At 44.2% G+C, this 27,534-nt stretch overlaps 1 protein-coding gene across 1 annotated transcript; it reads left to right on the top strand.

The window, feature by feature from the left end:
* The first annotated feature begins 625 nt into the window (after positions 1-625).
* On the top strand, positions 626-27,534 carry QPCT (glutaminyl-peptide cyclotransferase). The gene is made up of 7 exons (XM_056852723.1): positions 626-760; positions 11,581-11,727; positions 15,663-15,944; positions 16,036-16,215; positions 16,899-16,998; positions 19,750-19,866; positions 27,334-27,534. Exons 1-7 carry the CDS (start codon positions 626-628, stop codon positions 27,480-27,482), a joined length of 1,110 nt encoding a protein of 369 aa, XP_056708701.1. The 3' UTR covers positions 27,483-27,534.

Genomic DNA, 27,534 nt, shown 5'->3' with positions numbered 1-27,534 from the left:
GCACCTCAGAATGCCATTCTAATGCACTATCAATAGAAACAAAGAACGTGTTTTGATTCCCTACTCCAAAGGAGTTAAAAAAAAACGCACCAAGCGCACATCTCTTTCCATTTGCCTGTGAAAAACACAAACTGCTGTCTAGCACTAGTGCAACACTGTCTCTCTGGAGGGAGACAAGAGGAAATGAGGGAGGGGAGAGACCATCGCGCTGAGGCAGCTGCCCAGGGTTGAAGGATTAGTCATATGCAGGCCTCCTGATGCTGTTGACTCAGTGCCAGGGATGAAATTCTCTTCCCTCAGGAAACGTTGAGGGAAGCTGGGCTGATCGGCGATGTGAATAAACATAGCTCTCCATTTTATGCAGGCAAGACAGACAGGAAATGTGCGGAGAAGCAGGCGCAGCCCAATTCAGGCCAAAGCCAAGGTAAAAGGGCTGCGGAGTTAATCTCAGACGCCTCTCAGCGGGAAGGCTGCACACTCTCCTCCAGCGCTGCCCCTTTCCCTCCTCCTTCAGCAGAGCTCCTGAAGCTGCTTCTCATGTGCACAAGAGATCCTTTACAGCGAGAGAACCAGGAGCCAGTTGCGGCCACATCAGTAGAAGGAAGAAAAAGCCTGCCGAGGAGGCATGCCTGGGGGAGGCAGAGGTCGCGTGGCTGCAGCATCCCTGTGCCTGGCCTGGGCGCTCTCGGTGGCTCTAGCCTCTGACCCTCAGGTAGTAGCAAGTGGCAGAGGAAGGAGGGCAGACTGGACTCAGGAAAAGGTGGGTCAGCTGTGTTGTTCTGAGCGCTTTGGGTTTCCCCCCCCCCTCATTCTTTTTGCGGGGAGGGTAAGCATGAGAAGGGAATGATAGGGAGGCAGGGAATTAGTGTGGGAAGAAGTTGTGGGCCTGGCAGTCGTGAGTTTGGGGGGTGAAGGCTTTAAAATAGCCTTTTGTGGTCATTGCTCCTTCACTATTACCAAGGCACTGATTCAAATGTGCATCTTTATGACGACCGAGCAGTGTGTGGGAGGTCTGGGGTCCATGAGCTGTTCTACTATTACATGATTTATTATCCCTGTTGTTCTGCTTTTATCGTCTGTTTTTCTACATGTGGGTTGCCCAGAGCTGAGCTCTTACGTGCTGTTCCTCTATTATATGCTTTATATCTCTATTTGCTCTGCTATTATGCCCTGATTGTGCGTTTTCCAGAAGTGGATGGCACACCTTAAAGATAGAGGATACAGTCGAGTGGTGTACAGACAAACGCTACCCACTCCTCCTGGTTATTTTGGCACCAACCAGAGCACGCAGACACTATAAAAAGAAAATGCACATTAGATACAGGCTGATGATGTGCCAAACGAACACAAAATAGAGATACAGTGCAGATGTAATAGCCCAATCCCAGAAGCCCCACTGAGCAGTGCCAGATTTACGTATAAGCTAAACAAGCTATAGCTTAGGGCCCCACTCTCTTGGGGCCCCCAAAAAAATTTAAAGGGAAAAAAACCTGGATGTACATTTCCAAAATATAAGATAAAAAACAAATAAAATAAAACCTACATACAGCAACAGTGTTTTGCGTTGTGTAGGCTCCTATGATGTAAGTAATGGGCCCCGCCTGCTAGCCTGTTCCCTAAAATTTAACTGGTATGCTCCCTAAAATATCAATTACTTTGATAAAATACACATTTTGTTATGTGCAAATGGCTTTAGATACCTATTAGGTCCATAAATTACCATATAGCATATATTCAACACAAAAAACAGCGACAATTTGTTGTTGACAAAGGACAGCTAGACATATAAAGGGCCCCATTACCTTCAATAGCTTAGGGCCTCATCAAACCTAAATCCGGCCCTGCCACTGAGTTCAGTAGGATTTACTCTCAGGTAAGTATGTACAAGGGTTGCATGGTTAGCTTGTAATTTATGATCCGTGATGAAATGACTACGTGGCAACACAAAGAGCCTACAGATGGGCCACACATTGCATCAGCCACACAAATGTAGACCACAGAGCACCTCAGACACACAAATATTTAGTCCCGTAGCCATCCCTGAACAATAAGCTTTTGAACTAGTTGTTTACACAGGCTACAGTATTTTCATTTAGCAAGATGCCCGGCTTTATGATAGACAGGATGTATGTGGAAAGAGGAGCTGTATGTTGCAAGGACCACCAAGGCGAGGTAATGTAACTCTGTACAGAGTAGCGTTGCCATCCTCCAGGTGGGGCCTAGCAATCCCCCAGAATCACAACTGATTTCCAGGTAACAGGAATCAGTTCCCCTGGAGGAAATGGCTGCTTTGGAGGGTGGACTCATAGCATTATACCGTGTCAAATTCCCTCCCCTTCCCAAACTTTGCCCTACCCAGGTTCCATCCCCAAATTTCCAGGAATTTCCCAATCTAAAGTTGGCAGCCCTAGTACAGAGACTGGTGAATTGGAACATCGACACAGATGTTCTATGCTATTCTACTTCTGTTCCACTTGGTTTGGTTCTAGGAATCTGCATGGCTGTAAGGCATTTTGGACCACAAATTGCTATTTATATTGATTTTTTAAATGTATATGCTTCCATTCTGGTCCAGATATAGTCTCAATATATCTTTATGACCTCATATATAATCCACTACCTTCTTCAGTATCCTGAGAATCTTTGAACACAAACTGGAAGTGTGCCTAATGGTCAGGGAATAAAAGGGGCTGTAAGTGAATTTTCCAGTGGTCAATTCACTGAGCATAATTTCCATGTCGCCACCATGGTTCTCCATCCCGGTTTCCCCTTAAAGCATATTTATATCACTACGTGCCATGACAACATTTATTTACTCACAAAGTATAGGTTTTCCTATCATTTTGGATATTTTTATGCAGAATAGGTGCAACCAAAATACATTTAGGCCGTTTATGCACAGGTTGTTTCCATTGGATATGCTGCTCTCTTGATGCACAGTATTTGCAGTTGAATTTTCAAATCACTCTGCACAGGAGTCTGAAACAGACCAACCCTCGCTGTGAAACTGATCAAATAAGCAGCATCATAGGTGGTTTGTGATTATTTCAGCAATCTCGCTAGTCACAAACCAAAAAAACAAAACTGTTTGATCAGGCTGAAACTGACCGACACTCGCTGTGAAACTGACCAAATAAGCAGTCTCATAGTATTCCAGCTTAGAGGGAAGGGGTTGGATGAGGGGGAAAGACAAGTGTCAGTCTCAGGCGTCTGCCTCTTGTGTCCCTTAAGCAAACTCATCCAGACAGGTAGATCTGAAGCAGTAATACTTTATTAGGAACTAAAAGGCAAATAAAAGAACTGACTGCACACAGGCAGGCAAGGTTAGCAATAGAGACCCCTAAGAGGTTACTTGCTTAAAAACACTAGTACAGGAGAATAAGATAAACATTGCTAGGCAACAGCGAGATAAGCGGTTCTCATGAGTGGAGACAAAACACGCCGCAGCTGTGAGAATCGGCACAAACAAAAGTATACACACAAGCTTCAAAATCCTGGGAACCAAGGACTTGACTTGTGGCCAGAACTTGGCCTGAACTCATGTCAAGAGCCTGACTGGATCTTGCATTCAGTTAAGAACCTGACAACAAGTGGGAGGGAGAAGCGAGAATGGGCGTGGGGAGAAATCCCCAAATTGACAAGTATTAACAGGACAAGCTTTCGATTTGAGATCAAGGCAGACATTAAACTCAGAGTAAAACAGCATCCACAAAACACGGGGGAAATGCGAGGGGAGAGTGAGGCAATGTCTAAAGGTTGGGAAATACATGCATAATGAAAACAAAGCACTGAAGTACTTGGGGCTTGATGGCAATGGAAACAACTCCTGCATAAAAGGCCTTAAAGACAATAGGAAAACATACAGTTTTAATACCACAAGACTATTATTTTTAACTGTAGTGGCGTACTAGAGTGCCACAGAATCATATCTGGTGGAACCCATATATGCTATTCCAGATATGTTAGGATATATGCTTTTCACCTTCCCCAGTTCCACTTTTTACAGGTTCTCATTAACCCCATTTCTGGAAGCCTGCTGATTTTGATGTCCGTCATTACTGTTGTTATTTCTATCCTGCTTGGCAAGCAAGATATGGCCCCCAAAGGGCTACTATAAGCAAAGTAGCAATTGCAAGCTACTTATTGCTAAGGATGATTTGATTTTTGTAATTAAGCAAATAAGTTTGAAAATCAAACGTACCTCTTTCGTAATGCCCATTTCCCCTCAACTCAAGCATGTGGTGTACTGGAGAGATGAACCACATTGCGTTCGTCCCACCCACTCAGATCTGGTTTGGGACAACTGAGGAAAGCACTTCTTTTTCTTTTTCTCGGCTAGGTGGGTTGAGCAGTTTGTCGACAGAGAAGAGAGGATAAGGACAGCTGTAGGAAAGTAGCATGAAAACACTCATGCACAAAATCTTTGCAATACACTTTAGAACACTTTTGAGTATTCGGAAAAAGTGAACAATTTTTCAGTATTTGAGGGTGTCGCTCATAATCTGCAAACAAACCGCAATTTAAACAGAAGAGTGTGTGCTTCATTACTACTTATTGAAGGGCCATACTCCAAGCTTGAATGTGAATGTCCCCTTTATACAGTAGCTCATTCATAACACTGTAGTTTTGCAATATCTTCATTTTGAAATCTATAGCAAGGGTGGCCAGCATCAACAGATGTCCTGCTTGTTTGTTCTGAACTAGATACGTTGCTTGTTTTAAGAGAGCATTTCGTTTCCTGAGAGCAAAATGTATTTTATGTGTGTGGATTCAGGGTTACGGCATTAATGCAGGTTGTAAAGTCTTGGTCCAGGACCTAGTCAAAACACTGTAAATAGGAGGAAGAGGGCAGAATTTCCCCACATATTTCACAAAATGTCCAAACAATCCTCTTAAGGGCAAATAAATAAAATCACAGCTCTGAGTTCAGTGTATTGAAATTAGCATGTGTGACTTCTGAGGCTGCATACCACTTTTAAAAGCTCACAAAGTTCAAAGACGAGGGACTAAATGCCTATTATATGTGGATGCATATAATAGAACCCTATTATATTAGTATTGGTATTATATGCTGTATTATATATTATATTAATAGTATTGGTATTATATGCTGATGCATATAATAGGGCCATAAAACTGTTCTTTAAAAAACAAAGCAACTTTGAGAGTTGTTTCTTTGCAGCTAATTGCCCTCCGCTGCAGGTTTTCAAAAGTGCATTTGTCCCCACGGACATGCATTTTGGATTCTCAGAAGGGAAAGTCACTGCAGAGAGGTGATTTACAGTGTAGTACAAAACCGTAGCGCCTTTCTAGGTCCATGCTTTAAAATGCACTCAGATAAGGATTGGCCTTCAACTAGAATCTGGTGACAAAAGAAATTAGAAATTCTGAGGGGCGTCTGAGGCGATTCTCTAATCATCACGAAGAAAAGCAGTTAGCATCGTGTATTATCAGGCTTCAAAATACATGTGAGAGTTTGCATGTTTAAGGAGGTTCAGGAGGCTGGAGAGTTGGCAGATGGGAAGGAGATGCTTAAGGCCACCCCTACCAGCCATTCCCTGTTGACAAAGACTGTAGCCATGTCTTCTCGCTTATGGCCCTTTCAGGGTTTGTTCAAACTGTAGTATTTCAAAAGTATTCCTTACTCTGATGCTGTTTTCAAAATGCTTTTGGTCCATTTTGTTGTTTTTATCTTCTGGAATACAATGTGTTGTGTTGTTGTTGTTATTGCTGTCAAGTCACATCAGCGTGGTGCAGTGGTTTGGAGCGGTGGACTCTGATCTGGAGAACCAGGTTTGATTCCCCATTCCTCCACATGAGCAGCAGAGGCTAATCTGGTGAACTGGATTTGTTTCCCCACTCCTACACACGAAGACAGCTGGGTGACCTTGGGCAAGTTACAACTCTGTTAGAGCTCTCTCAGCCCATCCTACCTCACAGGGTGTCTGTTGTGGGGAGGGGAAGGTAAGGTGATTGTAGGTCGGTTTGAGTCTCCCTTAAGTGGTACAGAAAGTCGGCATATAAAAACCAACTCTTCTTCATAATCTGATTTATGGCAATCCCTGGTGGAGTTTTCAAGGCAAGAGACTTTCAGAGGAGTATTGCCATGGCCTGTCTCTGCGTCACAACCCTGGTATTTCTTGGAGGTCTCCTATCCAAATACCTGCCCAGGTTGAGAGATCTGATGAGATCAAGCTAGCCTATGTTATTATGGTTGGTTCTAATAAAAGGTATTACATAAATTTGGGTCTTTCATGTTTTATTATGTATAGTAAAAATAAAGACTGGCATCTATAAATGTTTGCACCATTTAGCCTGGGGATCGACAATGTCCTGATTTCCATGCTAAGTATTCTCATTATTATTATTATTTTAACTAACTCAGTTTGGTAGACAGCCCTACTGACTAATATGCATTTTGGGTCTTATCACCAATTAGAAAAGTCACATACTGCTTACCATGATTCATACTTCAAGAAACCTATAATTTAAGCATGATTCTAAACTGAAACCATAAACTCAGGAAACCAGCAAATTAAAGCAAACATGGAGCCACATCGTCAGCTTTTAGACTCTTCTGTTCTGTGTTAAGGCCTCCCACTCAACCAAACCATTGTAAAGATATGTATACAGAAGTTCATTGACAGACTGAAAGGAGAACTGAGGTTGTTAGGATAATTTCCTGAAAGCTAGAGCACCGCAATGTGGTATGCAGTAAAAGGTACACAGATTACTAGAAAAAGCTGAAAACGGAACATTGGTACATCTGTTCTTCAAAACAGGAGACTCAGAATGTACCATAAAATTAACTTCTACACTGCCTAGAAAGCTGAATTTGGGTGCACACAATTATCATACACTAGGAATGATGGCCTCCAGGTGGGACTTGGAGATCCCCCAGAATTATAGCTCATCTCCAGAGCTATACAGACTACAGAGATTAGTTCCCCTAGCAAAAATTGATACTTTGGAGGATAGATTCTATGGAATTGTGCTCCACTGAGGTCCCTGTCCTCCCCAGGCTCCATCCCCAAATCTCCAAGAGTTTCCCAACTTGGATCTGGCAACCCTACCACCACCACCACCCCGCCCCCGCCAGTGGCCAGGGGGACCTGGCAGCCCTATCATACGCATATATTCTAACACCGCCCGAAGGGATGTTTATATGCGGCCTTTATGGACCTAAGGCAGGGGCGGGGAACCTTTTTCCTGCCGAGGGCCATTTGCACATTTATAACAACATCCGGGGGCCATACCAGGTGTAGATCTCACAGTGTGTGTGTGGGGGAGAGGCTAGGGTTGCGAAGTCTCCAGTCACCACCTGGAAGTTGGCAACCCCAGGGGAGGCCACACAGAGAAGACCTGCAGGGCACCCCCACTCCCCCCCTCCCAGGCGGGAGAGCAGCCAGCAGTGGGCCTGAGCAAACGAGGCCACACACACACACACCCGCACACGCCGGCCCCACACGACCGGGCCCCAGCCTCCCCGCTTCCCCCATCCACACACACACCCGGCAGCGCATGGATCCCTGCGTGACCGGGCCCCAGTCTCCATGCCCTCCCCCTCCCAGAGTCCACAAAAGGCCCCCCTGAAGCCCGATCGGCTCCCGCATGCGTGCTGTGCCGCTGGGAGCTGCCAGCCTCTTTCCCCCCTCCCTCTCGCCGCTCAACAGCCAACAGGCAGCGAGAGGGGTTTACAATGTGCTGCGGCGTTCCTGCATGCCACGGCTGTAGGGGGCAGCCTTGGGGAAGCGTCCCTCCCCCTCCCCTCCCCTCTCGCCAACCAACAGCCGACAGTTGGTTAGAGGAGGTCCAAAGGGCGCCGCAGTGCCCCTGTAAGCCGCAGCCCCAGGAACACCCTTGGGGAGGGCCGCCCTGTGCCCCACCTCCGTGGCAGGGCCCCGGAGCTCCCGAGGGCCACAAAAAATGTCCTCGGGGGCCGCATACGGCCCCTGGGCCAGAGGTTCCCCATCCCTGACCTAAGGGCTGCATTTGATTCTATCTCCCGACATAGACTTTGGAAGAAACTGATGAACAGCAGTATAGACCACAGACTCCTAGTTTTGATTATGGCCCTTTACTCTAGAACAACTGCCTCAGTTGTGGTACACTGACTGATTCTTTCCCAGTTCAAAAGGGGGTAAGACAAGGATGCCTGCTTGCTCCCTCTCTGTTTAACATCTTTATCAACGATTTGGTGCCGCATATCAAAGCGGGAGCAAAACACCCCCCGTATCTGGCTGGTCAGCCCATACCACTTTTATTATATGCATGCGATGCGGTTTTGTTGGCAACATCAAGTGGGGCTGAGGTCCACTATCAATCTCTTCTTGGAATATTGTGATCAAGAAGCACTCACTGTGAATTACGCCAAATCAAAGGTGCTTCGCTTTTCTGCCACCAAGAGAAGAGGCTCCCAGTTTTTCAAGGTCAAAAACGGACAACTTGAATGGGTTGTACCTTCCGCTACTTGGGCATTGTCTTCAGTTACAACCTATCTTGGTCTGCCCATCTGGACCATGTGAAGAAGACAGCAAGATCCACCACTGTAATGGTAGAGAGGTTTTTTCGAAAAAAGGGGGCCAAGCACATCCCGTCTGCCATTGATGTCTTCAACGCGAAGGTGGTTTCCCAGATTCTGTATGGAGCAGACATTTGGATTTCCGGCGTGGATGAGAAGCTAGATTTTCTCAGGAGAATTATTGGAACTCCGAGGTGTGTTGCTGGACCTGCCCTCCGTATGGAACTGGCCCAACCCTCGCTTGAGGCACGTGCGTGGAGGAGAGCAATTAAGCTTAGGTTTAAGTTGCCTGACAACAATCTCCCGTCCCAGGCGGGGTTTCTCCATCTTACTCTTAAGGACCCGGCCCCCAATCCCTGGCTGAATCTGTTAGCGGAAAAACTAAACGTACTGGGACTCCCAATCTCTACTCCCTCTGACAACCTGGTTCCGTCTCATTTAGCGGCAATCTTGAAGAGATTGAAGGAATTAGATTGGGCCAGTACGGTTGGGAGGGCCAGACGTACTTGCTCCCGTCTGGTCTTGGGACTCTCTCCACCAGAGAAGCTTCCAGAGTTCCACTTTACTGTTTCAATCTTCTCACATCGTCGGGGTCTCCTTTTAGCACGTTTAAATGCTTTTCCATCCATGGTCATGTTGGGCAGATATACCGGGATACCTTTTCCGGACCGTCTCTGCCCATGTAACACGGGCGAAATTGAAATGTTGGACCATCTGATGCTCCGCTGTCCTCGCTGGTCTCAAGACAGAGATGCTCTTATTGCTCCAATCCTCACCAGCTTGAACCTCCCTCCACATGCCTGGGTGTTGCCTTTTTTGCTTGGCGACTCAATCAGTGGTGCAGCCACATTGAATGTTGCCCGATTTTTGGCCAGAGTGGCTTCTCTTAAGAAGAAAAAACTCCCAAAGCCTTCCTCTAGCAACTTTTAGTCAGTTCGCTCCGCCCCCAGTTTATTTTAGCTAGGAATTTTACTTATTGGGCTGACGCCTAATTTTTAGCACTGTTCCTTATTATGTTTACTATGTATTATGCTTCCTACCCTCCCTCGTCTTCCCTTCCCTTCCTTTCCTCCTCCCTTGGTCCAAGACTGTGGTCGTAGACCTAATAATAAATTATTATTATATTCTAACTTCGCTATTTAAACAAATGCTTATTCATAAACACACACTTATTCATAAACACACCCAATAACATATTTTTGTCATTTGCCAGCCCTCTGTCTTCCCCACATAATATGATGTACCTCCGCCCCTTTCCTTTGGTGGTCCTTTGAAATGGAAGCCTATTTCGTTCTTAGCAGCTTCAGAGGGTTGAGGAAGTCACCATACATGCTCCAACTTTTAGAAATCAGCCTGTGGCTGCTGCTTGCCGGGGTGGGGGAACACAGAATGAGTGTCCATATGAGTGACAGCTGGAAAAAGCTGACCAACTAAAAGACTACCATATTGTGTGCATGTTATGAAATGACACCCCATCGCACAGGTAATCAGTTTAGCATGCAGCAGGAATCTGGCTGGCCAGAAGAACCGCAATTGAGATGTTGTAAATCAAGGGCTCTTCTCCAAAGATGTTGGGGAGAGGGTAGAAGACATTAGCTTTACCTAGAATTTTTTTCCAGGAGCAAGACCTGAATAGACCTGCCTAGCCCAATCTCATCAAAGCTTGGAAGCTAAGCAGGGTTGGCTGTGATTTAATACTTGATCAGACGACCACTGAGGAAGACCGAGGGTGCAATGCAGAGGAAGGCAATGGCACTCCATCTCTGCTCATCTCTTGCCTTCAAAAACCCCATGGTTTTGGGGTTGTCATGAGTCAGATGTGACTTTTCAACACACAATCATTATTATAAGTGGTCAGAACAGGCCGAAAAAAAGGTCTTTCTTCCTGGATTGGAAAAGGAGGGAAGAGGTCATGTGGACACTGGAGAAAATATGGCTACTTGAAGCCAACTTGCTACTTGTTAGAAAGGTTTGGGTCCCAGGAACTGGCCCCATGCTCAAAGTAAAGTGGGGTAGAAGGTCTGGAAATTTTCTGAGAAAATGAATTCTAAATATTTATTTTAATTGCCTTCAAAGAGGTTTTGGGTGGCAGGAGGACTAAAACCTAGAATTTATTTTATTCTCGTGGGACATAGTTTCAGTAGAGTAGCCATGTTGGACTGCGGTAAAAGAGCTAGATTCAAGTCCAGTAGCACTTAGAGACCAACAAAATTTGGGGAATATAAACTTTCAAGAGTCAAAGCTCCCTTAAAGCCAAGCTCCCCAAAAACCAAGTTGGTCTCTAAGGTGCTACTGGACTCAAATCTAGCTGTTATACTGGTGGAAAATAATGTTTATTCGCTGTGGGTGTGAGAACAAGACTGGAAAGGAGCAGCTTTTTTCACAGAGGCCTGGCAACCTGGCCAGCTGGATCAATTCCCCACTTGGGCAAAAGAAGAGGGGTGCAGATAACAAAGGAACCAAAATATGTGTATTAGTAGGAGCGTTCATATTTTCTCTGCCAGATTGTGACAAATCCTTTAGATGTAGCAAGTGCCGTATGGGATTGTGCTTCTTTGCCTGGAGCTGCCAAGTCATAGCTCCCCCTACACACCGAGATGCATGGGAACTACTTCCTCTTCCTCATGCTACAAGCTCATGTGTCTTTGATATAAGTGAGAGCAACAGAATAGGTTGGTCAGGTTTCATTGTATGGGTCTTCCCCTTCCAGGCTTGGAGGTCCTTCCCAGTGCAGTAGTGATTAGGTTGGAAAGATCCACATGATCTGTCCCACCCACTAGTTTTGATATTTACAGACGTGCCACAGCCATGTGGGGGTCACATTAAGTGGGAGCCGCTCCGGTGTATGTGCATGAGGTCCACATTGAGTTGAACTGTGTGCAGCGCTGCAGCCTAAACTTCTGAACACTTGCATGCTCTGAATCTCTTGCCTGGAAAGAATATCCCAAGAACAATATATTTTATGTCCTTATTAGTTCTTTCTCTATTGATAGATGCAGAGTGTCAAATCCAAATTTCTTATGGTAGCTCATCATCTTGCCTCTGATTTTTTTCCACAGTATTTCCACCGTCCAACCATTTTAAACACAACTATTATTGAAGAAGTCGCCGCAAACACAGATGTAAATCAAATGTGGCAGTATGACCTGCTGCCGATACTGATCGAGAGATATCCAGAATCACCAGGGAGCTGGGCTGTGCGTCAGGTGAGACGGGACTGTCTGAAAATACAGTCTGCCAATGCAGAATTATCAAGGATAAACTTCCTCACAGATTGGGGTGGATGTAACCATTCTCCAGGTAGCTTTCCTCCTGCCTAAGGAGCATCCCCTCAACTTAAGCCGCTCTTCCCTACGATGGAGGAAGGCTCCTTCGGCTGGAGGAAAGCTTCAAAATTTGCTCAGAGGATTGGTAAGACATGGGTAGGATCCATGCCTAGGGTTGCCAGGTCCCTCTTCGCCACTGTATTCCTCTGGGTCCTAAAGACCGTTAAGTCCAAGAAAGGTATTTCTAATGCATTATAATGCCCCGTGAACTGTAAATGTGAATTAATGGAGTTAATCCATTGTACAAAAGGCTGATAAGCAGAAGATGAATCCAGAATAAGAAAAAGACTATGAGCCTGTGTGCTGTTGTTGCTTGAATTTAGTTCTTATCAGCATAAGTTTTTGTTTATTACCTGGAGGTTGGCAACCCTACTCCAGGACCCACCTGAAGGTTGACATGCCTAGTTACACCATTGAAGGGGGATGGTTTCCAGTGAAGTTTCTTAAACTTGCAGGACAGTATTAGGTGGGGAGAAGCACATGCTCTGAATTAATAGTCTCAGCAAGAAATACACTGACACTTAAAATAACACACAGTTTTGTTTTGCTTTGTTGTAGAGTATACAATATTTACAAAATGGTAGAGGACTGGAGAATGCAGTAATATCTTCATCAACAGAGTTGCCAGCCTCCAGGTAGTGAGGAAAACCAAAAACAGCACGGGGCTCGAGATGCTCTATGAAAATACACTGAGACAAAATCAATTTTTTAACTGCAATTATTCTATTATTGTAAACTTAATTTATACAAAATTCCAAAGGTCTGTAACATCAGTAGACCTAACAAAAAAATTGATGTTACAGACCTTTGGAATTTTGTATAAATTGAGTTTACAATAATAGAATAATTGTGGTTAAAAAACTGATTTTGTCTCAGTGTATTTTCATAGAGCATCTCAAGCCCCGTGCTGTTTTTGGTTTCCTCACTTCCTAGTTACAGCATAGGTGTTACTTTGTTTCTAGCCTCCAGGTAGTGGCTGAAGATCTCCCGCTAATACAATTGATCTCCAGGTGACAGAGAGCAGTTCACCTGGAGAAAGTGGCAGCTTTGGAAGCTGGACTCTATGGCATTATACCCCATTGAAGTCCCTCCCCTCCTCAAATGTTCCCCTCCTCAGGCTCCACCCCCCCGAATCGCCAGAATTTTCCACCCCGAAATTGGCAACCCTAATTATCAATAATGACATATCAGTCAATAGCCAATAGGATCCCGTGACTCTTGCACAACCCCTCAATCTTCATCCCCAACTATAACCCAGACTGTTTGCTCACATTCGTTCCTCCTTGCTGTTCTTATCTCCCTCCCGTGCACCTCTTTCTGTTGCTATCAAAGATCTCACTGTAAGGTTCTTGGGGCCACAACCTGTGTTAGTGCTCATGAAACTTTGTAAAGCCAACATACACCAACAGCATTCTGTAAATAAACTACCACAATCATCAGAGTAATCACAGAATTAATTTGAGGTGTTAGCTGGGAGAAGAATTGTATTTCCCAGCTACAAAATATAGGACCTCTCATGTTGGGAAAAGGTCAAATAGCTGCAGCAGAACTACAGCTTGGAGAGTAGAAGCCTAGACTGTGCACAGGCAACAATGGGGCATTTATTGTAGTAAAACCTGATTGTGTGGAAGAGTTATAAAATAATGGTCATCCATCTTAGTATGTCTCAACAAGGAGTTTGATAATGTCATTGATGAAGCAGACAAAGGAAACTTCTTTCAAAAAGGCAGCCTTTCTTGCATCAAATTATTTTGTTTCCTAGGAGATCTTCTGGCAGATAGCCTAAGCAGAGAGAAAAACAGTGACACCTCTAAGCATAGAAATCATTGGGCATTTTCAGGCAAGAATATATTCTGTTATAGGAGGAGGACCCAAAAGTAAAACCTCTTAGAAAACATATTACACTCTTCCTGATCCATTTCAGTTGGGATGACCAAAATGTCTTCAGCAGGGGAGATTCTCACGTGATCACCTGAGGGTGGAGTTGGTGTGTCTGAAATCAATCTCAATTCCATTCACAAACAAGGGATCAATTGCTTTAGACTCTTGGTTCTCTTTTCATGCATTGATATTGATTTTATATTTTCTTGTTACATTTGTTTTCTGCAATTCCTCTAGTATGATCAGAGAGGTAATCCCAAAGCCTGTCCAGGCCTGTACCCTTATTAGCCTCAGAGATGGCAGTACATTAGACACTTCTCTGGAGCTTGGACTTAATGAGATTTAGTTGGAGCTCCTTCCAAGAAAATATACAGAGAACCAAGGAGTCATATGATAACATTCTGTTCATTCCAAGTGATCTTCTCATATTTATTCATGTCTTGCTCTTTGTGTGATTTCATTCCCACAGGCATCGAGTTCTGGCTTTTTATTCACTTATTTAATTTCATAGAAAACACAGTTTGTATCCTTCTGAATGAATGACTGGCTTGAAGTCATGTTGCTTAATTTGTTCAGCATGTTTCTAATGGGCAAGTATCAGCATGTTATACAATAATGCCCCACTAGACTTTGGTTCCAATAACATTAAATGTACCTTAGAGATAATTTCTGAAGCAGATGAGACATATTGCTAAGGAAACCGTCAAAGCTACACCATCAATTATGGGCAATTAAGTTCATTAAGTGACACCAGGCGGGGTCCAGAACCTGGTTGTCTTCATTAGGATTCTTCTTTACATTTGGAACTTGGTATACAGTCTGCAAAAAGCTCCCCTCTCTCACACTACACCTACTTGCATGTTTTCCTAATTGAAAACACAATGGGAGTGTGAGCAAATTAGCTATATATTCCACATACATACAATCTTGGTCAGGGCTGGCTTCACCATTTGTTTGCTATCTCTCCATAGCCTTTTGGATAGCCCTGTTGCATGCATTCATTCCTCTCTGGGGCACCATTGGTCCTGCTCCAACCTCTAAGTGGTGGGGATGGATAAATAGCACTTCCAAGATGTTATTATATGGGCAACTGCCTGGAGAAAAAAGATCCTGTCCCTTTAATAGAGGCTTTATGGAATGTTATTTACCTCCATGCTCTGAAAAACTTCAGCAGCTTATTACGACTCATTAAGTTCTATTAAAGGGACAGGATATTTTTCTCCAGGCCTGCTGGTAACTCTGTGGGCATGCACTACCCATAGAGTCTGCCCTCCTAAGATCACTGCCACAGCTACTGGCTTAATAGTGACAGATTTAAAGGCGCGCAAATTGTTTCTTCAAAATTTGTCTTAAGTTTAAACCAGTCTGAAGCCAAGCATGCCCACCATTCCATCAGGCCAGCTTTGCACTGGAGAAAAAAAGTTACCTTTAAGAAAAACAGTTATGATAGTAGAGTTATGAGTTTGTATTGTGGAACTCCGTGCCCCAGGATGTGATGATGGCTGCCAACTTGGAAGGCTTTAAGAGGGGAGTGGACATGCTCAGGGAGGAGAGGTCTATTCATGGTTATTAGTAAAAATGGATACTAGTCATGATGCACACCTGTTCTCTCCAGGATCAGAGGAGCATGCCTATTGTCTTAGGTGCTGTGGAACACAGGCAGGATAATGCTGCTGCAGTCATCTTGTTTGCGGGCTTCCTAGAGGCACCTGGTTGGCCATTGTGTGAACAGACTGCTGGACTTGATGGCCCTTGGTCTGATCCAGCATGGCCTTCTTATGTTCCTATATTACTCCAGTGTAACAATTCAGAGGCAGCCATTTTGCCAGGCATTTCTCTTGCAAAGCTAGTTCCTGAAGAGTGTCTATGCCTGGGCCTGCTTGAAAACAAGCACTGTTCCCTCTCGAGTGACCTGTGGCTCTTTTGCCTCATAGCATATCAAGCACCGTCTGCAAGGACTACAGGCTGGCTGGATGGTTGAAGAAGACACCTTTCAGAGCTACACTCCTTATGGGTACCGCACGTTTTCAAATATCATCAGCACCCTCAACCCCTCTGCTAAACGCCATTTGGTGCTTGCTTGCCATTATGATTCCAAATACTTTCCACCACAGTGGGATGGCCAAGTGTTTGTTGGCGCTACTGATTCAGCGGTTCCCTGTGCTATGATTCTTGAATTGGCACATTCCCTGGACAGACAGCTTCATTCTCTTGAGGTATTTCTTACTCTCTCCAGTTGCTTCTACATTAATTGTGACTCAAGGCATGACGGCTGACTGTCCCTTTTCTTCCCTCCTCATCCCACAGCAGGCCGTCTCGAATGGGACGCCGGATCTCTCCCTGAAGTTAATTTTCTTTGATGGCGAAGAAGCATTCGTGCGGTGGAGCCCTTCTGATTCTCTGTATGGCTCTCGGCACTTGGCCAGGAAAATGGCAGCAACACCACATCCTCCGGGTGCCACAAAGACAAATCAAATTCAGGGCATTGTAAGTGTGAGCTATGGGGGAGGATTAAAGTGATTGTTTCAGATGCAGAGTGGTCAGCTGCAGTACTGCAGTCCAAAGCTCTGCTCACGACCTGAGTTCGATCCCGATGGAAGTTGGCTTCAGGTAGCCGGCTCAAGGTTACTCAGCCTTCCATCCTTCCGAGGTCGGTCAAATGAGGACCCATCTTGCTGGGGGTAAAGGGAAGATGACTGGGGAAGGCACTGGCAAACCACCCCGTAAAACAAAGTCTGCCTAGTAAACGTCGGGATGTGACGTCACCCCATGGGTCAGGAATGACCCGGTGCTTGCACAGGGGACCTTTACCTTCAGGCAACATTCCCAAAGAATTCTGAGAAACATTTATCCTGATTTCTGAGTAGAACGACTGTCTGAAATGTCTTAAAAGAATGCCAGGGAAACACTAGTGCTCAAGGAACAGGATCAGAGAGAGGCACCAACTTGCTTTGCGACTCTTAGATGTATGTAGCTGAAACAAGTAGGGACAGTCCTCTTTTGTTGTTTTTCCATATAATGGGTACAGATGACATGGTTAGCATTCACTGGTGTCTATCAACACAAAACTTGTCTGGGATTGTCAATAGTTTTTTAATATTCACTGTACCGTATCCACTGGTCTCTGAAAATAACTTTTAAAGGGCTTATTTCTTTATTGATTTTTATAGGATCTTTTTGTGCTGCTGGACTTAATTGGTGCTCGAAACTCAGTTTTCCCAGTTTACTTCCTGAACACTGCTCGCTGGTTTAGGAGGCTTGAAGCAATTGGTAAGGACAAACGATACAAAACACATGAATGAAAAAACCACAGATGCTGGGATGTTTACAAAACCAGCAATGGCTAGTGCAACTCCTGTACATCCTAACTAATTTTTTGGGTCTTAATTAAAGCTAATGAACCATTTTAAGGAGATAATTCACAGTGGGTAGCCGTGTTAGTCTGTTTGCAGTAGTCAAAAAGGGCAAGAGTCCAGTAGCACCTTAAAGACTAACAAAAATATTTTCTGGTAGGGTATGAGCTTTCGTGAGCCACAGCTCACTTCTTCAGATACAGCTAGAATGTGAATCCATCGGTCTTTAAGTAGAGGAACAGTATGTAAATGTCAATAGCAGGCTTGATTGGATTAGGTGTGATATGCAGAAGAGTGTGATGTCCAGGGGAGAGATGGGTGTGGAGAAATCAGCATTGGTAATGGGCCATGAATGCAAGGTCTTTATTCAGCCCAGGTAAATGCATTGACTTTAGTTTGAATATCAACTGTAATTCAGCAGTTTCTCTTTCCAATCTCCCTTTAAAATTCCTTTGTAAGAGAACTGCTACTCTTAAATCTGCAACAGAATGTCCTGGAAGGTTGAAATGTTCACCCACTGGTTTTTGAATACTGTGGTTTCTGATGTCAGACTTATGTCTATTTAATCTTTGTCTAAGAGACTGACCTGTTTGTCCAATGTAGATTGTGGAAGGGCATTGCTGGCATGTGATGGCATAAATCACATGCCAGCAATGCCCTTCCACAATCTACATTGGACAAACAGGTCAGTCTCTTAGACAAAGATTAAATAGACATAAGTCTGACATCAGAAACCACAGTATTCAAAAACCAGTGGGTGAATATTTCAACCTTCCAGGACATTCTGTTGCAGATTTAAGAGTAGCAGTTCTCTTACAAAAGAATTTTAAAGGGAGATTGGAAAGAGAAACTGCTGAATTACAGTTGATATTCAAACTAAAGTCAATGCATTTACCTGGGCTGAATAAAGACCTTGCATTCATGGCCCATTACCAATGCTGATTTCTCCACACCCATCTCTCCCCTGGACATCACACTCTTCTGCATATCACACCTAATCCCATCAAGCCTGCTATTGACATTTACATACTGTTCCTCTACTTAAAGACCGATGGATTCACATTCTAGCTGTATCTGAAGAAGTGAGCTGTGGCTCACGAAAGCTCATACCCTACCAGAAAATAGTCTTTAAGGTGCTACTGGACTCTTGCCCTTTTTGACCATTTTAAGGAGGTTTTTGTTATGCCCCAAAGAGATAGATCCTCTTTCCAATGGCTGATTTTATGTACATGTGGTGGCAATGTTTCCATGGTATTGCGTTTCAGACTCAGGGTGAAAACACACGGTCGCTTTAGCCTCCTTTATTCCCTGTTTCAGCCAGGATTCAGCCAGGATCGAACCCATCGTTCTGCCAAACGTGCATTCAATCCTGGCTGAATCCTGGCTGAAACAGGGAATAACGGAGGCTAAAGCGACCACGAGTTTTTGTCCTAAGATTCATTTTTTAAAAAGGGAGGTGGGATGCGAACTTGAGTTCCTTCTAAGGCCAGAAATATTTTTGTTAAACCACGTGGCAGGATTTCTAAGGAGGAGCCAGGTAATTATACTCTATTTAATTTCAGCAGCAAGGATGGTTTTTCCTAGACTTTGAAGGCAGAATTGTGCTCCAAATATACAGGACTGGATGGTTAAAATCAAGGAGATGTATGTTAATTTGAGACTAACAGTGCATTCCTAAGGAGAGTTACTCCAGTCTAAGCCCACTGAAATGAATGGGCTTAGACTGGAGTAACTCTCCTTAGGAATGCACTGTTACTTATTGATGCTGGATGGGGTTCTGTAATTAATTGGTTGACATTGTAAAAATCTTTATAACTGTTTTATGGTGATCATTCTTTGATTATGTTCAGCTTCTGTTGTGAAATAATAAAAACATGGGGGAAAACAGTTGGGCCAATTCATATGGTGCAAAGTCCTTATGGCCACCATGATGATTTGGTATCACATGTTAATTGGGAGTTCCATGCCACCCTGGCATCTGGGGAGCCATATTTCAATCATGACCACAGCATGTATGGAGAAGGAACTTCATCCCCCCCTCCCCCACAAAAAACTATTTCCCCTATCTGAAATGCCCCAGGAAGCTGATATTTAACCTTTTTGGAAAGGTGTGTTGCCATACCATGTAGGTTTCCCAATAGAACAAGTAGTAGCTCCCCAAGACTGTTTCGGTTTGCAAAAACAATGTGTGTGCAAGGAGGGAAGCCCTTTCTGCACATTCGGGTTGCCAGCTCCAGGTTGGGAAATACCTGGAGATTGGAGGGGGTGGAGCCTGAGGAGGGCTGGGTTTGAAGAGGGGAGGAACTTCAATGCCTTAGAGTCCTATTGCCAAAGCAGCCATTTTCTCCAGGGAAGCTGATCTCTGTCACCTGGAGATCCGCTGTAATAGCGAGAGATCTCCAGCCACCACCTGGAGGCTGGCAACCTTACTCCACAATACAACCTCCATATAGCTAGGAGGGACAGAACTCCCAGTACACTTTTGATATAGAGCCTCCATGGCAGCCATAACGGCTTAATTGTGTGAACTGGCTCCTAGAAAATCTTCTATGATATGAAAATTGTAAGGAAAACTCCTTCCGAGGGAATTTCCACTTCCGGCATACAGTATTTTTGTAGTGATTATATTGCATTCACTGCTTAAATTTTGTTGTTGTTTTTACTGCAGAGCAAAACCTTCATGATTTGGGTTTGTTGAAGAAACACCCCTCTGAAAGGCAATATTTCCGTGGTGAATTACTAAAAGGACAGGTAGAAGATGACCACATTCCATTTTTAAGAAGAGGTAGGAAAGAAAACTCATATTTAATGCTCTCCAGTTAGTGTACTAGGACCTATACTATTTCTAGCAATTGAGTAAATATACATGTTATTTAGGGTTGCCAGGTCCCTCTTCACTACCAACGGGAGGTTTTTGGTGGTGGGGTGGTGCACAAGTGACAATTTCTATTGATGGCAGACAAACAGGAAGCTACTATGGGCTACAGATGCCGAACCACAAGGTGGTCACAATCCCCAAGTTGGCTAACTTTAGGCCCTAATCTGAAAATTCAGTCATTTATCACTTGATATAATGTTCCAGATTTGTAAGTCTATTTGCCACCTCTTTGCTTGCCAGGAAACAGCCCATTCAGAAAGCAAACAGGCTATGTCAGAGAAGTCTCCACCCTTTCACCTGCGAGAAAGCAAGTGTCATCCATATCTTTTCCTTTAAATGCTGCAGTGGGGGAAATCACAGCATAGATCTCTGTGTATGTACAACTAACTGTGCACTCTCTAAGCAGTTACACCAGGGGTGTCAAACATATGGCCCGGGGGCTGGATCTGGCCCCTTGGGAGCTCTTATGCAGCCCATGAGCTAGCCAAGGCAGCCACACACATCCAGTCCTGATCTGGGCTGGCGAGGCATGGCCTGGCCAAGTGACATTTATGTCATATCCAGCCCTCATAACAAATGAGTTCAACACCCTTGAGTTACACCCTTCTAAATCCATTGGCTTCGATGGATTTACACCCTTCTAAATCTGCCCAGGATTACACTGTGAGTGCCTTTGTGACAGTAACAGCTAGGGGACTAATCTCCTTATTTCTACTCACACCTATTTGCATGATCACAAACCTCTTCTAGCTGAGCACCACTGGAGAGGGAAGTGGTAAGTACCGCAGAGAAGCCTACAGAGATAAGGGGGATAAGGACAGGAGAAATACAGTAGGCAAACTGAGGAATTAAAATGAGGGAAGAATCAGCCTGAAAGGCATAGGAAAAGAAGACAAAATAAGAAGAGTGATTAGACAGAGACCAGGGAGACAATGGAAGGAGGAAGCAGAGAGCTGTGTGCTAAAAGAACAGAAGGCAAAGCCAGCCAGAAAGGAAGCCAGGGGTGCCCTTGGGTATATAGCCCCATTTCTATATAAATACATTTGGTAACATGACTGTAATTGATTAAATCAGGGGTGGGGAACCTTTTTTCTGCCAAGGGCCATTTGGATATTTATAACATCATTTGCGGGCCATACAAAATTATCAACTTAAAAATTAGCCTGCTATATTTGGTCAAACATTAAGCCAAGAGGCGCAACCAGCAGAGGCTGCTCCGAGTGTTTGCCTCATAGAGTGACTGCTGTCCCCAGCTGGGCCCAAGAGATTCAGGCAGGGCAGCAAACACAAGACGTAGTGAGTGACAAGCCGCTCGGGGCTTGTAGGCGAAGGAGCCCGGTCCAGTAACGCCCCGATCTGGTACTTTCCCGCCCTACACGTCTTTTGCAGGACTAATAGGGGAAAGAACCAGAATGGAGAGGGGGTACTGACCAATCCCCAAGCAGGCAGCTGCCCAGATGACCCCCCCCCTGCATGGGCAAGCAGGCAGGCATCCAACCGGTGGTGCACTCACCCACCTGGTGGCACAGGATGGTCTGTTGCACCAGCCAGGCATAGCCGTCCAGCTGCACACCAAAGCTGCTCCTGCTCCTCATGGTTGGGGCCGGATTCTACACCCGCATCCTGCTACCTTCGCCTGCAGGGATGAAATGAGGACACACAAAGGTTAACACAGTTTTTTGGGCGGTCTTAGCAGTTCCATAGCTAATTACTCTTCTGCAAGTGGGAAAGAAGGTTCCTTTTCTCGGCAAAACAAACTCACATCCATCTTGAATAGAGGCTATTCCTGTCCGTAGGAGGGGGCCAGTTTTAGATCCTTCTCAGCTAGAGATCTGCCAGGACCCACAAAGGGCCAGACCAAATGATTTTGCGGGCCTTATACGCCCCCAGGGCTGACGTTCCCCACCCCTGGATTAAATCAACAACTGTAGCAGATTTATCACGGACAAATTTCTATCCCCAGGGCTGCGAGGTAAGGGCACACTTGCTTGTTTTTGAGCCTGTTTTGGTTGAGGTGTTACTGAATGAAATTGAAAAAGATTAAAAATGGACATTCATTCTAATTTTGTGGTCTCTCTTGAAAAATTTCAGAGGTAGATATATTTACCTATGGTAGCAAAAACAACTGAATCGTGTGGCACTTGGTATTCCAGCAGGTGTCTTGAAGCACAAGCTTTTGTGGACTTTGATCTCACTCAATCCTGAATTCCTCGCTCACTACAGAGAGTGAAGGATGTTCCTTAAGAGTTTGTTTACATACACTGTTGATCTTGTTATGTTGCTCCTCTTGTGCAGTAGCTAGCTGGAAATAGCTCACTCCCACAGATCGAAGCTTACTCATTTGATTGGATTCTGCATTCATTTTCACAGTAGGCAACACAACCACCACAATTATCACTTGCATTGTTTCACCTTTTGCCCTCACTTCCTGAAAAAAAGTTCTTTTTTCCCCTTAACTCAGGACATATGCATCAGCCCACTAAGGTGACTACTTCATATATTTTAGGACAGGGATGGGGAACCTCCGGCCCGGGGGCCGTATGTGGCCCCCGAGGACATTTTTTGTGGCCCTCGGGAGCTCCGGGGCCCTGCCACGGAGGCGGGGCACAGGGCGGCCCTCCCCAAGAGTGTTCCTGGGGCTGCGGCTTACAGGGGCACTGCGGCGCCCTTTGGACCTCCTCTAACCAACTGTCGGCTGTTGGTTGGCGAGAGGAGAGGGGAGGGGGAGGGACGCTTCCCCAAGGCTGCCCCCTACAGCCGTGGCATGCAGGAACGCCGCAGCACATTGTAAACCCCTCTCGCTGCCTGTCGGCTGTTGAGCAGCGAGAGGGAGGGGGGAAAGAGGCTGGCAGCTCCCAGCGGCACAGCATGCGTGCGGGAGCTGATCGGGCTTCAGGGGGGCCTTTTGTGGACTCTGGGGGGGGAGGGCATGGAGACTGGGGCCCGGTCACACAGGGATCCATGCGCTTCCGTGTGTGTGTGTGGACGGGGGAAGCGGGGAGCCTGGGGCCCAGTCGTGTGGGGCCAGCGTGCGCGGGTGTGTGTGTGTAGGGGGGAAGGCTTTTCTGTCTTTTCTTCCTCTTTTTCTGTCACTCTTTCTACTTTCTCTCCCTCTCTTTCTCCCTCTTTTTCTGTCTCTTTCTTTCCCTCCGTCCTTTCTCCCCCTCTCTCTATTTCTTTCTCCCTTTCTCTCTCTTTCTTCCTCCCTTTTCTTCTTTCTCTGTTTTCCTTCCTTTGTCCCTTGCCAATCGACTGCGGGTTGTGCCCCTCTGGCGCCTCGTTTGCTCAGGCCCACTGCTGGCTGCCCTCCCGCCTGGGAGGGGGGGGAGTGGGGATGCCCTGCAGGTCTTCTCTGTGTGGCCTCCCCTGGGGTTGCCAACTTCCAGGTGGTGACTGGAGACCTCGCAACCCTAGCCTCTCCCCCACACACACACTGTGAGATCTACACCTGGTATGGCCCCCAGATGATGTTATAAATGTACAAATGGCCCTTGGCAGGAAAAAGGTTCCCAGCCCGTTTTAGGACATAGGTTCTGCTCCATGGATAGGGTTGCCAACCTCCAGGTGGTTAGGAACAAAATAAAGTACCAAACAACGACTAGAATGCAAACACAGATTTAGTGCAAATTTCGTGCAAGTAAGACATCAGTGCAGAAAGTGAAACAATGACAAACATCACAATACAATTCTAGAATATATTGCGCCCAACGGAGTCTTCAATGAGAACGTCTAGTACTCTTTGCAATGGTCCCAAGGACTTCATATAAGAAGCAAAAAGCAGAACAGGTCAGATCGTGGTCGAAACGCAGTCCGGATTAACTTTGACGTTTTCACCACCGCGAAGGCGGCTTCATCAGCAACTCTGTTCGGTATCAGGAGACAAGGCTCCTAAATAAAACTCCTATATAATACAATAAATACTATAAATATTTAAAATTGATACAAAATGCAATAAATAGATTACAACAAAGTCTGCCTGACATACCTTAATATAAGAGTGTATCGAAACTCTACAGGGAGGAGGATAATTCTGCAGCGCTCACTGAGCTGCTCCGTTCAAAGTCGGATACTAAGGCTACAGGTGATGTTAATTTATACAGTACTTTCCAGCAAAATTCTTAAAGAGAACTCAACTAAAAGGTGTAAAGATATATAAAACTGAACCTAAACAATGGTAGCCAGATTGATATTAATAATTACAAAAAACAAGACAAATCCATTTCATTGTTAAGCCCAAACGGAGAGTAAGATTTAAATAGATATATAAAACGCATTTCCTGTTGTAATAAAATTTTTGTACATTCTCCACATCGAACTGATTACCTTTATAAGTCCAAATTATGAAAAATCGAATATCATTTTCGCTATGTTTATTATTTATAAAGTGCAAAGTGAGGGGAGCATCTAAAATCTTCTGTCTGATCCTAGATTTGTGCTCTCCTATCCTAAGCTTCACCTGACGAATTGTACTGCCCACGTATAATTTACCACACTTACATGAGATGCAGTAAACACATCTGCTAGTAGAACAGTTTGAGAATTGATTAAGTTTGAAAGTAAAATTGGACGTGGTAGATGTAAATGTTTTTAAAGGTAAGCTTAGGGGGCAGAAAGAGCACGAGCCGCACGGAAAATGTCCATTGATAGATGGGGTGAGTCTCTTAGGGCGGCAGTCTGAATGAACAAGACGATCTCTTAAAGAGACATTCCGTTTAAGACCAAACATCGGGGGATTAGAGCCCCGGCAGTGGCGAATCTCTACATGGTGGACTTCGAGAAGCGTTTCATTTTTTCCAACAATCCCTTTGCCAGAGATATGTTATTTTACAAACGTTTTGTTTTAAGAATGCTTTATTTTGCTTTAAGAATGTAGACATTTATTTGAAATTTTCTGAATGGATTAACACCTTAGATGAGCACTTGCACTTCACTGGATCTTACAGTAAAGATTCTATTTTCTTCTTAGATTTGGAATTATTTATTTCATTAGATAGAACTCTTGCATTTAAACCTTACAAAAAACCTATGACGAGAAACTCAGGTTTAAGATTCAATTCTTATCATCCGTATCATCTTAAAAGCAACCTACCCTATAGTCAATTTATTCGTCTAAAGCGGAATTCGTCTCAAGTTAAAGACTATGAGCAAGCTGCTCAACAACTACAAGCGGATCTGGCCGAAAGGGGATATCCAGAGAATGTTATATACAGTGCTAAGTTGAAAGCAGGCTTAATGGATCGATCCTCCATGTTGGTTTCCAAACAGAAACCTGGTAACAACCAAAAAAATTTTTGTTCACTTACCTTTAGTCGCCATTCCTCGTCCATACAAAGAATTATCAATAAACATTGGCATGTTCTTTCTTCCATACCTGGTTGCTCGAATCCCCCGATGTTTGGTCTTAAACAGAATGTCTCTTTAAGAGATCGTCTTGTTCATTCAGATTGCCGCCCTAAGAGACTCACCCCATCTATCAATGGACATTTTCCGTGCGGCTCGTGCTCTTTCTGCCCCCTAAGCTTACCTTTAAAAACATTTACATCTACCACGTCCAATTTTACTTTCAAACTTAATCAATTCTCAAACTGTTCTACTAGCAGATGTGTTTACTGCATCTCATGTAAGTGTGGTAAATTATACGTCGGCAGTACAATTCGTCAGGTGAAGCTTAGGATAGGAGAGCACAAATCTAGGATCAGACAGAAGATTTTAGATGCTCCCCTCACTTTGCACTTTATAAATAATAAACATAGCGAAAATGATATTCGATTTTTCATAATTTGGACTTATAAAGGTAATCAGTTCGATGTGGAGAATGTACAAAATTTTTTATTACAACAGGAAATGCGTTTTATATATCTATTTAAATCTTACTCTCCGTTTGGGCTTAACAATGAAATGGATTTGTCTTGTTTTTTGTAATTATTAATATCAATCTGGCTACCATTGTTTAGGTTCAGTTTTATATATCTATACACCTTTTAGTTGAGTTCTCTTTAAGAATTTTGCTGGAAAGTACTGTATAAATTAACATCACCTGTAGCCTTAGTATCCGACTTTGAACGGAGCAGCTCAGTGAGGGCTGCAGAATTATCCTCCTCCCTGTAGAGTTTCGATACACTCTTATATTAAGGTATGTCAGGCAGACTTTGTTGTAATCTATTATTATTGCATTTTGTATCAATTTTAAATATTTATAGTATTTATTGTATTATATAGAAGTTTTATTTAGGAGCCTTGTCTCCTGATACCGAACAGAGTTGCTGATGAAGCCGCCTTCGCGGTGGTGAAAACGTCAAAGTTAATCCGGACTGCGTTTCGACCACGATCTGACCTGTTCTGCTTTTTGCTTCTTATATGAAGTCCTTGGGACCATTGCAAAGAGTACTAGACGTTCTCATTGAAGACTCCGTTGGGAGCAGTATATTCTAGAATTGTATTGTGATGTTTGTCATTGTTTCACTTTCTGCACTGATGTCTTACTTGCACGAAATTTGCACTAAATCTGTGTTTGCATTCTAGTCGTTGTTTGGTACTTTATTTTGTTCCTGATTCCCGTATAAGTACCTAGTGCCTCCTTTCTCCAGCTCAACCTCCAGGTGGTAGCAGGAGATCTCCCGCTATTACAACTGATCTCTAGGCGACAGAGATCAGTTCACCTGGAGAAAATGGCCGCTTTGGAAGGTGGGCTCTGTGGCATTCTACCCCATAGAAATCCTGCCCCTCCCCAAACTCCACCCTCCTCAGGCTCCACCCCTAAAATCTCCAGGTATTTCCCAACCAGGACCTGGCAAACCTTTCCATGGAAGTTTACACTACAGTAAAGTTATTAGGCTTTAAGATGCATCAAGCTTTTATCATAGGACCTCTTGTTTAATTGTAATGTTATGCCTTCAATTTCCTAAAAAAGTACTTAGCATTTTTAAAATAAACACTCAGATTTCAGCGATTGACTGGTGGGAGTTTTGCTAGCACCAGACTACATTAAATTAGCCGTTTCCCATGTTAGAAGGCAGGGTTTAACTCCCCTTGGCAACACATTTTAGGCAGGAATGGAGCATGGATTTCTCAACCCTGTTTAATGTGGTCCTCAGAACAAGACATACAGCTTAAGTGATATCACATACAATTTCTAATACTGGAAACTGGTTTTATTACTTTATATTAGTATTGTGAATGTCCATTTCCGTATATTTTTAATAGCTGTGGGCCTTAGGACAGATAATTTGTATACTAAAATTCACCAAAAGGAAAACACCATGTAATTGGAGCAAAGTGTATTTGCTTTATAGATGCTTAACACTGGCTACTTATAGCAAGCTTCCAAAAATCTTAATAATCACTGCCTTATTCTTTGTTCTCTATTCCCACTAGGGGTGCCAATCCTTCATTTGATACCAGATCCTTTTCCTAAAGTGTGGCACACCATGGCAGACAATGAAGAAAATCTCGACAAGCCAACCATAGACAATCTCAACAAAATTCTACAGGTCTTTGTGCTTGAATATCTCAACATGTCTTGACAATGTCCTTGGTGCCACCAAATGGATGCTCAGTCTTAAATACTACCCCAGT

Source organism: Euleptes europaea, chromosome 7 (assembly GCF_029931775.1).
Source record: "Euleptes europaea isolate rEulEur1 chromosome 7, rEulEur1.hap1, whole genome shotgun sequence".
NCBI classification, from domain to species: Eukaryota; Metazoa; Chordata; class Lepidosauria; order Squamata; family Sphaerodactylidae; genus Euleptes; species Euleptes europaea.
Note: the sequence above shows the minus strand (reverse complement) of the source record. Positions and strands in the feature narration are given on the sequence as shown.

Coding starts and splice junctions, on each gene's coding strand:
- QPCT (XM_056852723.1), top strand. CDS start 626: ATGCCTGGGGGAGGCAGAGGTCGCGTGGCTGCAGCATCCCTGTGCCTG. Junction 11,728..15,662: donor GGAGCTGGGCTGTGCGTCAG/GTGAGACGGGAC, acceptor TTTGCCTCATAG/CATATCAAGCACCGTCTGCA. Junction 16,999..19,749: donor TAGGAGGCTTGAAGCAATTG/GTAAGGACAAAC, acceptor TTTTTACTGCAG/AGCAAAACCTTCATGATTTG.